Source organism: Eufriesea mexicana, unplaced genomic scaffold (genome assembly GCF_001483705.2).
Source record: "Eufriesea mexicana isolate 0111107269 unplaced genomic scaffold, ASM148370v2 scaffold38997, whole genome shotgun sequence".
Taxonomy (NCBI): domain Eukaryota; kingdom Metazoa; phylum Arthropoda; class Insecta; order Hymenoptera; family Apidae; genus Eufriesea; species Eufriesea mexicana.
Genome location: NW_016945246.1, coordinates 122,046 through 138,899, shown reverse-complemented (window position 1 = coordinate 138,899; position 16,854 = coordinate 122,046). Strand labels below are relative to the sequence as shown.

Here is a 16,854-nt window from a genome sequence, read left to right as displayed (position 1 = left end):
ATGTAATCGATGATTCACATTGTCACTCGTTTCAAAAATCACGAAAAGGATGACTCGAACGGAAAGTTCAACGTGCACCCAAAATATCGAGGAGACAAAGGAAATCCGTGAAGAGAGTTCCTCCAATGAAATTCCTTCCATTGTTTCTAACGATAAGCTTTGTACGCTCTATATTTAATCTGGGCTTTAATCGCAAACAGCCTTTTAATTGCAAATTGATAAATAATTGGCAATCTGAACCACGGGATGGAAAAATTCACGAGGACCGGCGAAGGACGCCAGAGATCGCTATCGATCTTCCACGATTTTATCGAGATCGCTTGCATTCGATCGAGCAAGATACGCGAGATATAAAGCGATCGATAATGGTAAGCATGTGACGATTCTATTTCACGATGCAAATTAATCGTACGATTTCTATTCGATCGTACGTATCACGTTTTCACGAGAATCGCTAGATATTGAGCAAAAAAGTATCGAAATCGAATGTAACTACGTAACGTGTACTTTACGAAGATCAGCTGATAGATGATGCAATAAAATAATCGCAACGACAATAATCTTTATCGTGTAAAATACGAAATGCGACAAAGAAGACGAAGATAACGCGTGTTTAAGAAAATTAGGCTAGCGCCATGTCACTTGGATGTTACGTATTTATTCATCTCGTTGTATTTTATCAACGCATTGTAATTAAGATTTTTATTTTATCCCCTTACACTTGATGATTTTTTAGCTAAAGAAGAATAGAAATTCGAAGATTCTTTGCTGTAAAGATGACGATATTTTTTGAGCAGTAAGTAAGGAATCGTATAATAATTACTACGTAGAATTATTTCATTTCGATAACTAGTATACTGTTAGATTATATCGAATTTAATATATCAATTAATATCGATCTTCCAAATTTTATGAAATGGCGGCTGAAGGTCGCCCTCTCGAGTGCAAGGGGTTAATATTATATAATGTTATTTCTGCTTCAAAGTTTCCGCGATCTGAAAGGATCGACGTGGAATATAGATAAGTTGGGTGTAGATAAAAATTTCATAAAGCAAAATTAAATGGCTTCGAATATAATACATCACGTGCTATAACTGTATCAAAATTTAGCGATCGGGAAACAAGAGATATAAAAAGGAAGATACCGAAACGAAAGATAGTGGCACGAAGCGTATTTATATAGTGTTTACCATATTGAACATTATGGTATCGCTTCCTCTAAACAAATAATTACCGAATACGAGTGTTTAGATACTCGCTTTTCCTACGAAATGAAATCTACGCCGATTATTGCGTGTTTTCATTTGGAAAAATAAAGCTAACCTTGAAATCTCACTCGAAACGCCTCCACTTTTGTAAAAGCATGTACGCTACATGATGTATCACTTGAAACCATTTAATTCCGTCTTACGAAACTTTTTTCTATCTTTATCCGTTTCAATGCAATTGCCCCGCCCTGTTGTCCTTGCGTGCAATATCCTATATGATAAAATTATTTCACTCGTATATCCTATGCTCTCATTAACGAATAATAGAATACACGAGAATAAAGGAGTTTGAGAAAAAGCATCGCATTTCTCGACACGCAATCGATGACATTCGTTCGATCGATTCATCGAATACTTGTCGATTTTATTAAGTAATCGGAAATACCGATCTCAATTGTATACTTAAACAGAGTATACATAAATAACAACAATAGTTAAAAAGACACCGTGAAAATAAATAGATAAAGATTACGTTTTTATCTCAACAGGAGACAAAATTAATTTTTCTAAGGACACGAATTTTATACCTAAACATAGCACGCATAAATAGTAACACTTAAAATGGCAGGATGAAAGTATAAAAGTGATTAAAAGTAAAAATTTCACTAATTAACCAAACTATAAAATTTCTATTTAAATTAATTATTCTAAATACGTCTACGTTTGTACAAATTTGGTGTAATTAATGTGAAAACGCGTCCGACGTGACTAAAATCAAAATTTCCCTAATCAGCCAAACTATAAATAGGTATTAACAATAAAATTTATATTCAAATTAATCATTCTAAAAAATGAAAAATTTCAGATGATTCAATTCCGTAAATTTTGTGTAACCAATGTTAAAACGCGTTCGACGAACGAGTTATCGTAGATTGGCGTATTTATCGAGATCTATCGTTTCCGGAACGCATCGAACCGCCGTTTTCGTTGACATACATGGTCCGCTTGAATCATCGCGCGGCGAAACGAAGCAACCGGCACCCACGTAAGTGGCAGAATCGAGTGCGTTAAAAAAAAGCACTAGGTTGGCCAATATCCGGTCTGGGGCCGAGCTCGTTTGGAAATTCGAAGGCCTGCTCCGGCTCGAGCCCGTGATCCACGCAATCCGCTGTATCTCTTCAGGCGAGTGTGTATACGTGCGTAAATATACATTTTACAATAAACGTTTTGCTGTATATCGCAACGCAACAGGGCTCTTCTTCACCGACCGATATATCTTAACGTCTTAGTCACTCGTGCGATGTAAATATAGTAAATATCGCAAATAAATCCGATTTTTAAAATTTCGCTCCGAAGTCGTTAAAATTCGGCAAACATCGATCGACTCTTTGTTCCCGATTTAATTTTTCGGTAGACGTGCGACTTCAAACGTTGCGTCGAAAGGTTGAAAGATAATGCGGTGCAAGAAAAATATTTGTACGATTGCTCGCACGTACGGCGATCTTCAAGGTGAGAAGTTTCATAGGAAATTTTCGATGCAGCTCTTGAGATAATTTCGAGCATAAATGACGTGTTTAATTTGCATACGAAACTAGGGATTTATCGTCGTGGAATCTGAAAATAAAATTTATTTTTCAATTTTGATCATTTCTGCCACAAATTTGATTTATTATTCGGGTAAAGATAAAAATAATTACCTCGAGAATAACGAGATTCCTTATCGGATAATAAAAAAAATACGGATTGTTAAATAACGTGGTTATTCGATCGGGTTACCTTCGAGATTAGTATTTTTCTTTTTCGCATCTATGAAAGAGGAAAACCACGGAGGTTAGTGTATTTCAAGAAATGATCCAAGAGCAGCGTCGTATTTCTATTTCTTTATGGCAAAAATACGTGCAACGATGATACGTTTTCTCACGGTCATAGCGGAGTACGTGGGTGAGGTTACGTGCCCTTAGTTGCCACCGATTGTTTAAGCGTGCCTCCCGCGGTTGCTAAGGAACGTTAAGGTAGGTCAAGGGCACGTCATTTATGCGAAACAAACGCCTCGAAAGTCTCTATCCTTCCACGAGTGGACCTATCGTTGATCGAAAAAGAATCTAAGATCGCCCAATCGTACCCCCACTTGTTAACCTCAAACATTCTTACCGATAAATATATTGCTTATTTCCGTTTTCGCGATAAAATGTAATCCGGTATCGAAAAGCGAGAAATTCCAATGCAGAATTTCGATCGATATAATCAGCAATACGTGGTAGCGTCGCATAGATTTATACACAAGCAAGTAATGTCACAGATAATCTCTTGTAAACGTACAAAAAGTTTACATGACCGCGTGTCGCGGTTTAGGATGCCCACGTACGCACTGATGTGGCCAGTAGCGCATCGCTAATTCTTAAGGCCCGTTTTTCTGGTATGCCGAAACACCGAGTCTTCCACGATATTCCGTTGCACTATTGTTCTATAATGTTCTGTAACTCCATCGTATGTTGCATCATTGATGCAGATTAAATGTAAATTAAAAGCATACCGCGAGATATGCAAAAGCCAGGTATTGAAATGCTGAATTAGTAACGCGAATCATACGTCAGAAAAACTGTATTCGTGTTCTTATCGAGATTTTCAATGAACATATTTTTCTCGGAAGAAAATAAAAAGGTATTAACACGCTCGCAGCGTGTAAAACGGAAAGAATAATTCTTTTCGTCATGCGCAGAATGTGTCTATTTCTTTGAACAGTATTTTTATCCGATAGTTAAAAAGAAAGGGGGTATCTTACCACAGGAAATACGAAAGAAAAGAATTTGTCCTCCTTTGTAACTTGCCTTCTAAATTTTAATCACGTTTTTACGAGCACGAAAAACACACGAGGGCACCGTAGGACGCGAGCTCTTGTGCCGACACTGTAAAGTCCGTGAAACGCGCATGCGCATTTGCTCCCCACTCCCCTCTACGTACCTACCGATTCTGTCGGGTTATGCCAAGGCGGCGACCGTAGCTTCAGTCGTTTGCTGCACAATGGCGCGATCGGTCTGTGCTTGTTCGTTCTGCTGCCGCCGTCGTTTCTGAGCGGAGGGCCGGCCCAAAACGTTGGACCGTCCGTTGCGCGGGATATAAATCTTACCGCACAGTCTCCCTCGTTCGTAACCGCTCAGCTCTCCAAGTTTCTTTGTTTCTCTTGAATTATCCAGTCCACAGAACGCTGTGTGACGACAGAGAAACGGTAACAACGACGGCTGGTCGAAAGACGAATCGCGAGAACCGTGAACAGAAAGACCACCACCACCACCACCGCCACCACCACTACCACTACCGACATCATCCAGGTAGAACTAACAGAAAGAAGACCAGGTTTTATCCGAAGCGCGCGCTATTCGAAAAACCGATACGCCCGATAGGACTCGGGGGTTCGCTTTTCGAACAGACGGCGGTTTATCAACAACGTCTTTGGGAGAAACTCGAATTACATCTGAACGTTTCTCCACTCCAGCCTCCCGTTCAGGAACGTACGGCGACAACAGGAAGAACATACAAAGGTAACACATGTGTTCATCCTGCTCTTCTAGCTTCGAGTAAACGTATTCGGGGGAAAAAAAAAAAAAATTAAGAGGAAAAACATCGCAAAGTGTGTGCCGCTCTACACGTATTTTGCGTATCAGCCTCGCGTGAATACAGTGCAAAGTGCAGTGATTATTACCGACGCGTACTGGATCGATGTCAGTCTCTTCGTTCTATCGTATATTTACTTTGGTGCGCTTGCCCTGATATCAGTGTGCACCCCTTGTTAGCTCTCCTATCTCGCCGTTGCCAGAATTATTTCACGATTTCACAATTTTACTACAGCTAACGGATTCGACGATCGAAATTCATAATCCGCGTATCGAAACGTCACGACCGAAAACTTTACGAATATTTCCGTCCGATACTTACGTATTCGAATAAATTTTCGTAACCTAATTCGAAATATTCTCGAAGGACATAATTTGTTGTCATCTATTTTCTTTCTCGTTCATATCGGAAATCGTTAAAGAGGCCGGCGTGATCCATCGACGCAAAGTCACGGACTGCGTGAGCGGACGTATTAGGCAATTTATTTCGCGGTATTGCGTCATATTCTCGCGCGCTATTAATGCAACCGGTGCCCGCAATATCGCCGTGACAACTGTGGAACTCCGCCATTTTGACCTTACCGAAGGATATCTGCTATCTGCTTGCCAGTGTGCGTGCGGACGTATACATGCGTTTCGACACGCGCTACCGTGTGGACGCAATCCTTTACTAATTCCGAGCTCGCTATTTCGTCAGATTCTCGTTCATTCAATAAACGTGGATATAGGGGACGCTTGTGCGGTTCCAGAACGGGGCTCTCGCACCTGTCGCTACGCCGCTGACCTTACCGTTCTGAACGTTCCAGCGATGGAAGATAAAAATCGTGTTTCGGTTAAGCGTCGAACAGAGATGGATTAGAATCGCAACCGAGGCTGAAGTATTTCACGAAGAGGGAACCAGGGGGCGAAACGTGCTCGCATACACATCCCTGATCTTTGGAACGGTAGGAGTTTTGCGCAAGTGCGTAGATATCGCAATGGCGCGATTTCACGAATATCGATAGTCGGCATTCGTATCAACGATAAAGTCGAATGATCAAGTAAGCTCTGGACTTGGAATTTCTTATTACCGACCGGTATACCTGTTTCGTTTTCAAGGTTAACCCGTCGATTCGATATTATCCGAAAATTTTAATAAGCAGAAATTACAGCCAAACGAGTATGTTTCATAGAGAGCAAACACGAACGGTAACCTATAATTTTTTCTTAATTTCAAGCTCTCGTATGACTCGTACGCGGCGTATCTCGAGTCGCGTGCAATCAAGGACGCTGAATTTACATATCGAATTTCGGCAATCGTAGTTGTGGAACCAATCTTCGCGAAGGTTGCTTCTCGAAATTACAATCGCTCGTTGAACCCATAACTCGTAATTATTATTTCGTTGCTCTTCGTCGTAAAACTTTACGAACGTTTTCGAAATATAGCACACGAGAGATGTCGCTGTTTAATTTAGTACCAAATACGAAAACGATATAACAATTTAGAAAATGAATGGCGATACCGAAATATGCGTACCCCGATGTGTGTTCGATATCTGGAACGAGATAATGAACGGTATGCAAATTTATCGTTTCTTCTGCGCAACAAGGTGTAAATAAAGGGGAGGTGGTATCAATAAAAATTCGATATACCATTAGTGGCGTTAATAATGCCCTCGGGATTTTCTTGCATCACGTTTTATAATTTTTCTGCGACCGGCTTCCTTGGCTGTGTAGAACGTTACGGCGCAACGACCGCCTTACAGCGATATCCCTGACCTTACAGTGTCCCCTTCTCTATAGAAATTGCGCACAAGGCAGGACGAGTGTCGAAACGTCGTCTTTTGAAATTGTCCGTGAATCACATAGAGTTAATGAACGGGAACCCTTGTCGTTCGAGTTCTATTATGAACGCGTACCGTTTAACAAAACCTAAAAAAAAAAAAAAAGGAAAACATCGAAAATGTATAACGGAATGTAACGAAAGAAATTTAAGACACTTTTAATATTCCTAATTTCAAATATGTCACGTTACACGAAAACATTTTCTTTTGTTTGTTTACAGAGCTTTTTCGTAAAGAGTGACCGATTGTCACCCACGAAGATCTCCGTCCAAGGACCCAGCGGTAACCCGAAGCAACGCTGCGTGGGCCCAAGCACAAGTGATATTCTTATCTAATAATTAATTCGTAGCTATACACGCGTTTATACCGACAGAGCTTAAAAGCGTTGAAATCGGCCCGTTACAATCGATAACCGTCGCAGCTACCGCGTTTGGTAATCTTGTGGCGCGAAGTGTGTTCAAAAAAAGCTTATCCGCTTTAACGGTTGTTGACAATAATTACGAATAATTATAAAATTCGAACTGGAGAAACCGGACGTATTTTCCGTTTCGTTAGAACGAACTGTATTTTAAAAGAAAGAAGACAGGGAAGGCAGTAGTGTCGCGAGTGTGTAAAACTGTGAGTGCGTGAAAACGGCACAATATGAGAGTGACAGCCGCTGTCAGGCAGCATTCTCTTCATCTGCAAGTGGCTCGTACCAACAATGGAAAGTTCCTGGTCAGTCCGAACAATAATCAGGACATCAGTCAGCCGACAAGCGACGAGACGAGCTCGGTACCAGCGGTTGTCCTCCCTAGTTACGAACCGTTGCCTACCGATCATCATGGACCCACTATACTCGGCGATCGGTATCTGCTTCTCGGACCCGCCGAGGGGAGCGCTCTGTACCAATGTTACGACGTACACACTAGCCAACAGCTCGTCGCCAAGGTGAGCCTCCGTGCTTTTTTATTTCTTCTCTATCGTCTTTATGTAAACACGTTTGATAAACGTGCGGCTTTTTTTAAACCCTTCTACCCACGCGCTATATTATATACTATAGTGGCGTAAGTTTTAAGCCACCTTGCATAACCTATTATTAAGGCAGCGTTTCGAACGGGAAAAATGGAAACATGGCGGCGATTCTGTTTCGTAACGTGCTTTCGATTCGGGTTATTCTCGTATACGCACCTTTGCGAGTTGTTGATAGATTTTTTTTTCTCGTCGATAATATCGCGAATGATCTTAAAATAAGCTGTTCGAACGCGAAATATTTCAGTCGGGAAAATTGAATAGCGAAAGGGTTAATACTCGCGAAACTCGACTACTGCCAAGCGTTCCGTGTAATATACGTGCACAGTTTGTTTGAAACTAACGAAGCATTAAAACACTCTTTAAGACGCACTCGTCGATACAATTTTATCATTTTTGGTTTTTCTCGATGTAGAATTTTTCGATGGTTTGGAATTTTATCCGTTTAGAATAGCCGTTGGGAAACATCGCGATATTTGTTGTAAACGAGTCAAATGGAATTGTACACATCCGTACTTGTACGGTCTTGCACAATGCGGTAATTGTCTAAAAACTGAATGAAAAACAAACCAACTGATCCAACGTTGGTAGAATGTATGCTGTAATATGCACTATAGGTAATTGAGCAACACTTGTTGACTTCCATTTTAGACGACAATAACGTTGCACACTGCGTACTTGTTCTATCGAGGAAATAACAAACCACGTTTGCTATTTAAAGTACTAAAATTTATGTTCCAGCCATCGTTAATGAAACGATCGATTAATCATCGCCATATGGATAATCTTCGGAAGATTATCGATTATTTCGATTAAGGTATGGCAATTGTGAACGATTACAACTTGCGTTTCCTTTTGCATGGAATCGCTTACTACACAGTTGCCGAAAGATTGAAATCAAAAAGAAATACGTACACTTGGATTTATCTGTGTTACGTAAGGGGTGGCAACGTAATGCGAGAATGATAAAAATATTATTAGTTGTAAGTATCTTTACTGGATCGTCAAGAATGTTTTATTAGAAATCCGGACCCCCTGTTTTATCTGCATCTTGCGACATTTAGAAGGAAACTCTGGGAACGAAAACGGTGAACGTGACTAAAAATTGTCGCCCCTTTTATTACCGTATCGTTCCGAACGAAATTTAATTAAGGAAGTAATTTTACTTTTGTACTTCTCGCACTGTAAATTTTCTATTTATCTTCCGTAGAATTTTTTGAAAGCAACTTTAATTAGTTTTATTCAGTTTCCATTTCAGATATTTGGCATTTCCTCGGATATTAATTACTCTTCAAGTGATTACGAATTTTTCGTATCTGAACGAATTGGCTGGCGAATCGATTCACCCCGAATTCCTTATTTTCTAGATATCTCGAATGCTGGTAAAGACACACGAGTTATTACCTTGTTCAAAGCGTCATCTCGTCTATGAAATGTGAAAGGATTAACAAACATTCTATCAGTGGTCACCCAACTTGAAGCTTCATTGCATAAACTAAAAAAGCGTACATAGAAAACGGTAAATCATTTTATCTAACAGTAATATATAATATAATAAACTGTAATTGATAACTGTCTTACAGTATTGTATTTACTAATGTAATGATTTGTCGCAGTGGTTTCCAAACCGTGCCTAGTGACCACGAAGAATAATTAGTTGTGCCACGAAAGGGATTTAAAAATTAAGAATGCGATTTGAAATTCGCATTAACTATACTACCCACATTCGCAATACAAAATTCTTGAATTTACGTGCAAAGTGTGTCAAAGTACTCTAACTTCTTCTAGTTCGAGAACCACTGTTCTACTACCTTGATGATCTCACGAATCATCCCCGTCAGGACACCCCAACCATGCTTCACCTCACGAACCATTCATCATATAAAAAATACCAAATCGCAAAGTCATTATAAATCATTCAATGAATAGAAAGAAAATGAAAATCCACATCAAAGACGAGACTTTAGCGACACAGCAATGAAATCAGTATGCAAATGTCCAGAGTCACATATCTAACGCGAGACTTCTCCGCGTGTACAAGGTGTCTGGCGAAGAAAAATAGTTGGGAATGGATTTCGAAAGACGTTTGGCGATTTATCCTTGATAGTGCAAACGCATCCTGCCTTCAGGATATGTGTCACGTAAGTCTCGGAGGCAGGTGTGCAACAACGTGCAGAAACACGTCCAATAAAAGTTACACGGTGTATCGATGAAAATCGCCTTTCTAAACTGTCGCCTGCGGGTCCGTTTCGTTAGGATTCGGGTCGAACGTGAACGGTTCACGCGTTATCGGTCGATGCCACCGATCGCTAACCCCTGATGGCAAAAACCCCTCCTTGTTGTTTCGCTCTGGCGTTTATAAGTCGCTGTCATTGGCTTCTTGTCTGTGATAATACACGCGCCGACAGGTCGCTTTATTTTTAATCGCTCGTCGTAACGAGGTGTTCACATTCTTTGGGGTAGTTTGATGGATGCCTCGTCGTCCACGCTTGGAAGAGTCGAAGGAAGAAATTAAACGAGGATATTAAATGTATCAAGTTTAATTAGGGTGTCTCAAATTGGACATGGGTATCCTTGAAGGCTGTTAGAAGTCGAATCGATTGCTCTATCGAGTTAGAAGAGGTAGATCCGTTATTGAGTGTCTGAGCTTCCGCAATTTGTAATCTGCAATTCATTTATTCCTGCTACTGTGCGAATAACTTTACACGTCTCGTCTTTTATATTTTCATGCTAGATACGAAAATTCTCCGAATTCTGATTAAAGTCTGAATCGATTCGTTGTATCGTTTGTATACAGCGTAGCTTCTGAAACCATAGGGCTCTGCGAAGCCCTATGAGTCCGTCTAATGTCCAAGGGTTCCATGTGCCAATGAGGACAGCACACAGGAACGCGATAAAGTTTGTTCTCTTGATCGACGAAAAGAAGAACGTTACAGGTCTTCTGTTGTATATTGTACTCTTCTAATTCTTCCTTTCTTTTTAAATTCAATCTTATTTTAAGTGTCTTATTTTGGATGCATTTCAACGGATAATTAGATGATCGAATCTAATTTAAACGAATTTTTCTTGTTAATTGCTAAAATAGTAACAGCATTAAGGGGGTAGATCAGTATGACATAACCTCTGCCATAACCTTTCTCTAAAAATTCATAGAAAATTATTGGAAGAAGATTTGCTTTTAATCTTAAACTAATTATAAAAAATTCAGATAAAAAATATTACAACAGAAATAGCCGGGAAAAAACCTGCAAAGGATGGAAAAATGTAGAAAATAAAGGAAAACAATGTCGTGCTAACCACAGTTAACAAGTTTAGAGCTTCAAACAAGTTCGAAGAAAAATCACGAAGTTGAAGATGATAGAATAAGACAAATTGTTCCTAAGAAACCATTTTCTTGTAAATTTTCCGAATTTTCCGGTTCCCATTCATTGATTAGTGCTAGAGTCACGTGTCTTGTCATGCTCAAAAAATTTCACAGTGATTGGGAATTCTGTTCTTTCGTTATACTGTCCACCATAGTCAAAACTGGTATTCTGAGAAAATTGAGGTTAAACATTTGGTTGACAAATATATTTGTTCGAGTTAGAATTAATACCTGGCACTAGCAAACGTTAAGGCACCATAATGATGCGAGTTTTCCGAATTTTGACTTCGGGTTTTTCACACTCGATGCAGCAGCAGACAGAGAATTTTTTAAGACGATAAAAAGACATCAATTTTTGAAAGACTGCATACTTAGTCTACCCTTCAACCACTCCGACGATCGATGCGCATGCGCAGCGAGTGTTTCGTCTGAAACAGCCATAGAGGGGGTTGATGATCGCGAAAGGGTTAACCGGGTAGAAAAGATGGCCCGAGAACGACGACGCGGAGGAAGCAGGAAGAATTGACGGTGACAATCGAGATGCATGCGATGTTCTCTACAGGGAGATCGCACTTTTTAGAGCGTGTCCACAGGTACGGTTACCTGGGAGGAAAAAGTAGCGGATCCTCCGGTATCCGGTGTTTCTTCTCGCGAAACGACTAACCGTTATTCCCATTGTCATCGGTGCCATAAGACCGCATTGGTAGGAACGCGTGTGTCACTCTCTGAGAAAAGTTGTTCAGAATGTTCTTGCGACAACCTTCACCGCATTTCTCGCAATTAAATCCCATAGTTGTTGCATTTCTAATGAACGTATCGCTGTTTTAAGAACGCAACACGTAGATATGTTGCAACGTGTTTTACCTTCGAACAGACGGATATCGTTATTTCAGAATCGGAAAAGGTCTTCGGATTGCACGGGGATGACACGCGAGACATTCGAAAACTGTTTTTCAAAAATTCGTCAAAGTTATTTTAGAAGACTAGTACCCTGTAGCTTGCTGTCTTTTGTTATTTATCATTTATTCGGGATAGCTTTTCGAAAAGGTAGATATTAAAAGAAAATTGTATTAAAGGAATTATAATCAGTCGAAATGACTTGGAATGTATAGAAAAATGAGATTTAGAAAATTTTTCTAAGATATTTCGATAATTTTTGCACAGTTTATGGTTTTTATCGGTTATTCGATATTTACGTGGTAAAGTCTGCAAGAAAATACAGGTAGAATTTAGAATAGGAGGTTGTAATCGATCAAAGTAATTTAGACTCTGTGAGGAATGATTGTATCTGAAAATTAGGATTTCCTACCTTTCTACCGCTTTTGAAGCTACCATTCAACCTCGTGTCGTTAAATTCTGCTTTTATGTTATAGAAACCTTGAATTTTAGCGGCACATCTTTATTCGCCAAGCCAGCTCCGACTGACTTATCGTTCCTCGCGTATTAATTTTAAGTAACAGGAATTTATTTCTGAATTTATTTGCTAATTATTCCCTGACTTCTTTTAATCCAAGTTAATATTTGCTGATATTAATAATTCTTAATCGTGATATTTTATTTATATTCGATTAATATCTCTTAATAATAATTTTGTATATTGAAGTACATTATATCAAACTCAGTAACTATACTAGAAAAAGCGAATTCGTGTATGAAAGTTCTTTTTGAAAATTATTGGACTCTATCGTCAAGTATTTACGCAAATTCACATGTGTGCATCATATAGCTTTTAACAAACTATAGTTATTTATTTAATAGCTTAAGAAGGTGTAACCTCAGTCAGTCGAAAAAGCAAAAGAATTTTGCCATGTTTAGTATAATAGTTCTGCTATTTAAAAAAGAAATATTAATGACTAACATTACTTACACGTATTATTATTATTTTTTTCTTGTAATATTTTTATTTTGATAACTATTTTTTATAATTATTGATAATATTACGACATTGGAAGGAAATAGTTAAAGATCATCGATAAGTCATGGACAAACCATGCACTTATGAGATAGTCGATTCAAAGAACTGATCACCTCTTACTTGTAGATAATTTATGACAATATTTCCTTATGACGAAGAACTTCTATCGGTACAAATCTCGCGTTCTTACTAATGTTCTTACCGATAATTTGATACATAATTGGTCAGGAAATTCAGCAGCAATTATGGGAACGTAGGTTGTGGAAGAAATTAATAAAAGGTCATTTATGGCTGATTTTAATTAGACACTGATGCAATGTTTATAAGATAATCTAGATAGCAAAGAAAAGATATCTGTAAATCAAACTAAAACGATTTATAGAATTATCCATGAGGATTTGCAATTATCTGGTAAAACTTCGTCAAAGAATGTCCACTAATTTTTGCTGTATCATTCCAATCTTAATTTTAATTTAATATTAAATGCCTGCTTTGTACTATAAAATGATTTGGCTAACATCTCGGCACGGAAATGTAAAGAAATTTGAAAATCTTCAATTCACCCACGTTTTATATCCGTAATGTACATCTCTCAGTAAACAACTTCGATTTCCAGCTCGATTTTAATATTTCCATTAAACCGTAAACACGGCTTCCTCGTTCGCAGTGTCCCTGAAAGCCGCGTGTGTACCATCGTTAAAACGATTGTTTCTCCTTATGCAAATTTCTTCTGGAAAAGATAAAGTTGTTCACGGAAACGACTTTGCCAGTAACGACAGAATTGCAAATAAGAGAATGATGGATCATTGTTAGCGGGTCCGTGTAGTCGCAGTTTGTATTCGGTTAATCCTTTAAGACTCGTATCTCAAACGGTTGTTAGCTTTCTTGTAATCTCACAATGGGGACCTTTATGGAATTCCTTATCCGCTGCCGCATTAACGATTTCGGAATCGTTGAAGCATTGAAACGTCGAGACCCGAGGAGGTCGTGTGTCCGTTTCGTCTGTTGGTCGGAAAAGAAACAGGAGTACAGAGAATTTCCGTGAAAGAATTTTTATCGTTTCTCCACCTTATGCCGCGCTTGCACCATGCAAATGCGAATCAAGTATCTGACAGTGGTTCTCAGATCCTTGGAAACTTGTTAAAAATGGTACCGGTCACTATTTCAGGCCGCTTTTCATAGGAATATTATGGCTTATCGAATTTTTCGTAAATTTTTCATAAATATATTTGAAGTATGGTACACTTCAATTGGGAACGTGAGAAACATAGTAGTCCTGAATTTCTAGACGATTAAGAACATATCGTTTGCTATTTTAGGGTACTTTTCATAGAAATTCTTACAAATTTTCTGGATAAATTTGCAGTCATATTCGAAGCATAATGTTGCATATAAATTGGAGATATGCAAGAAAAGTAATCCTAATTTTCAGTTCAACTGGTTGGAGAAGCAGATAAAGAAAGTAACCTTAACCTAAGTTTCAACTATTTAAGTATTCTATTCTACGACGTAATATCTAAACTTGAACTACTAAAGAAATCATTAACGCGTTAACTGTTATGGTAGTCATCCAGAACTTGAGTGCCATGATTGTTTAACATGGTTGGAATAAAATGAATATCATCGACTAACAAATTTTAATGAACACAGGTAATCAGACAATATCATGAAATAAAATGTATTCTACGATTAGATATTTTAATTAGAACTCGACATATTGTATAAATTAAATAGTATACCGTATAATGTATTGTAAATTCTATCGTAACATGCTTAGAAGTATAAAAATGGCCGTGATAATTGTACAGCTTCCTCCAATTAAACGCGAAGTATCATGAAATTAAAAGTCCTCGGAATGGTGCGAAATTACTTCAGTTTTAATTCATGATGTTTCTACGAATTTCATAGTATGGAGGAAAAATGGCACCATGGCCGAGAGCCACTGCTTTGTACAACACGTTGCACCGTCGTAACCGATCGTGCAGTTGTTGCTTCCGCTATATAAAACCTCGTTTGAGGTTGTTGACGTAACTTGCTGCTATAATTCGAAGTAATTTATTTGAGGTTTTCGTGCATTTCGTTCTGCGACCAATCTTCCGGGTAGCATTGCTCTTGCGGGGAAAAACGGTGTGCGCGCTCCAGAAATTTCAATCGAATTACTTATCGCGTTAGAAAGTGTTGCATTTATTCATGTGTCGGAGAAGTTGTTGGAATCTTAATTTGTTTCGAATTTCTTGTGATTATTTTTATTTCGTATTGCTAAATCCTGCGTTCGATATTAACCGTTAAATATTAATTAACGTGTTCCTTATACTGTTTATTATCCATTCGTGCGAGGTTAATATCAGTTATCGAATATTAACGAGCGACAAATGTTCTATAATTTTCTGTAAGTTAAAATTTTTATTTTAAAATAATCCCTAAATAGTAAATACATATATTAAAGACAATTGTAATAGTACCTCTGTTACGTTACTGGGTTAATGTTCTATAATTATTTCATTGTTAAATTCGTTGCTCGTGCTTTAATAGCGTGTGATGGACTGATATCTTCGACCTTAATTGTCCAGCTAATTGCAAGAAGGTACGCGTAGCATGCTTCATTAGCAGTCACAGTTGTTGAATGCACGTGACTAGAAAAACGTAGAATTTTCTAGCTCCGTTGCATGCATTATTCCATTGATACCTGCCGACTGGATTATTTTTAAATCGTTCTTATTTTCTTCTTTCCACTGGTGACGTTTACCATCTCCATAATACTTTGCGTTAAATAGAGAAACGTGTTTCAACTAGATCTATTCCTAGATTAGTTTTCCATGTATTACTTAATAGAAAAGAAGTTTCAGATTAACACTTACAGCAGTTTCAGAGAAAATAGCTTGTAAATTTTATCAGCTTTGTATAACAGTAAAATAATAGTGACACGGTGGAAGGCTATAAATAATACAATACCAGATTAATAGTGCTTTTACTCGATATGCGATATTACAACATTATGCAGACTACATTTTACAAGACTTATATTAATTTTCCCTCCAATATTACCGTGCAAAAATTCCATTAGCACCTATCATAAATAATCCCTCGCGTGTCAGCAATTGCCAGACAGACTTAACAAGCATTGCGTGTCACAAAAAACGGAGGAAAAAAAGATAGAGAAATGTAATGAACCAATTTACTATTACACACTGAAGTTCTGGTATACATATGCACGATCCCTATTTCCGTTGCAACCAGCTGTATGCCGGTAACGGTAATCGTCGAAGGGTTAGATAACAAAGCATTAAAAGCCAGCGTTGAATAATTACACACATAAGAGCATGGCCGCATAAACGGCACAAATTAAAAATCCCCGCGTCGGCGCAGGCGTAGTTGGAATAAATAGCTACCGGAATGACGCGTGCGCAATGCGTAGCACAGCTGAGCACCATTCGCAACTGAACTGCTGTTATTATACAACGAGAAACATCTAGACGTAACGGTTCGTTAATGTTCGGCTCGATCGAAGCTTCCACTGATATCTTTCCCTAAAAGATTAAAAATTCGACTTATTAACGATGACTTGATTATTTGATACTTAACGAGTATTCGATATATATCGATAATAATTGATTTTTATGTTCCTACCTTAATTGCATTATTTAAAGTGTATCGTTATTAGGTGTAATTTCTCTAAAGTATGGTTTTATTGGTTATTATTTTGCAGTTTCAAGGTGTCTTGGAAAAATATTTTGTTCGAAGGTTTTATAATTGAAGTGAGCTACTTTGTCAGAAATCTTCATCTTAGTTCTTCAACTGCAACCATTCTGTAAAAATTGGGAACATAATATTAATTTCAAATATACAAAAAGAGAAACTTGTAGGTTCTCTATTGTATTTTAATCTTAGTAAGAAAAATGTATATTTATCGTTTAAAAACGAA

At 38.2% G+C, this 16,854-nt stretch overlaps 1 protein-coding gene across 2 annotated transcripts in view; it reads left to right on the top strand.

Moving 5' to 3' along the window:
- trbl (tribbles pseudokinase 2) overlaps window positions 1–16,854 on the top strand; it is a 48,036-nt gene that overhangs the window by 12,227 nt on the left and 18,955 nt on the right. Inside the window, exons 1-2 of one of the 2 annotated variants that reach the window (XM_017909961.1) lie at window positions 4,178–4,747; window positions 6,864–7,572. In XM_017909961.1, coding sequence (XP_017765450.1) covers window positions 7,285–7,572 — 288 coding nt within the window. In that variant the 5' untranslated portion in view covers window positions 4,178–4,747; window positions 6,864–7,284. Of the gene's footprint in view, window positions 1–4,177; window positions 4,748–6,863; window positions 7,573–16,854 lie in introns of those variants that run through there. The other variant, XM_017909962.1, reaches the window with a different exon arrangement.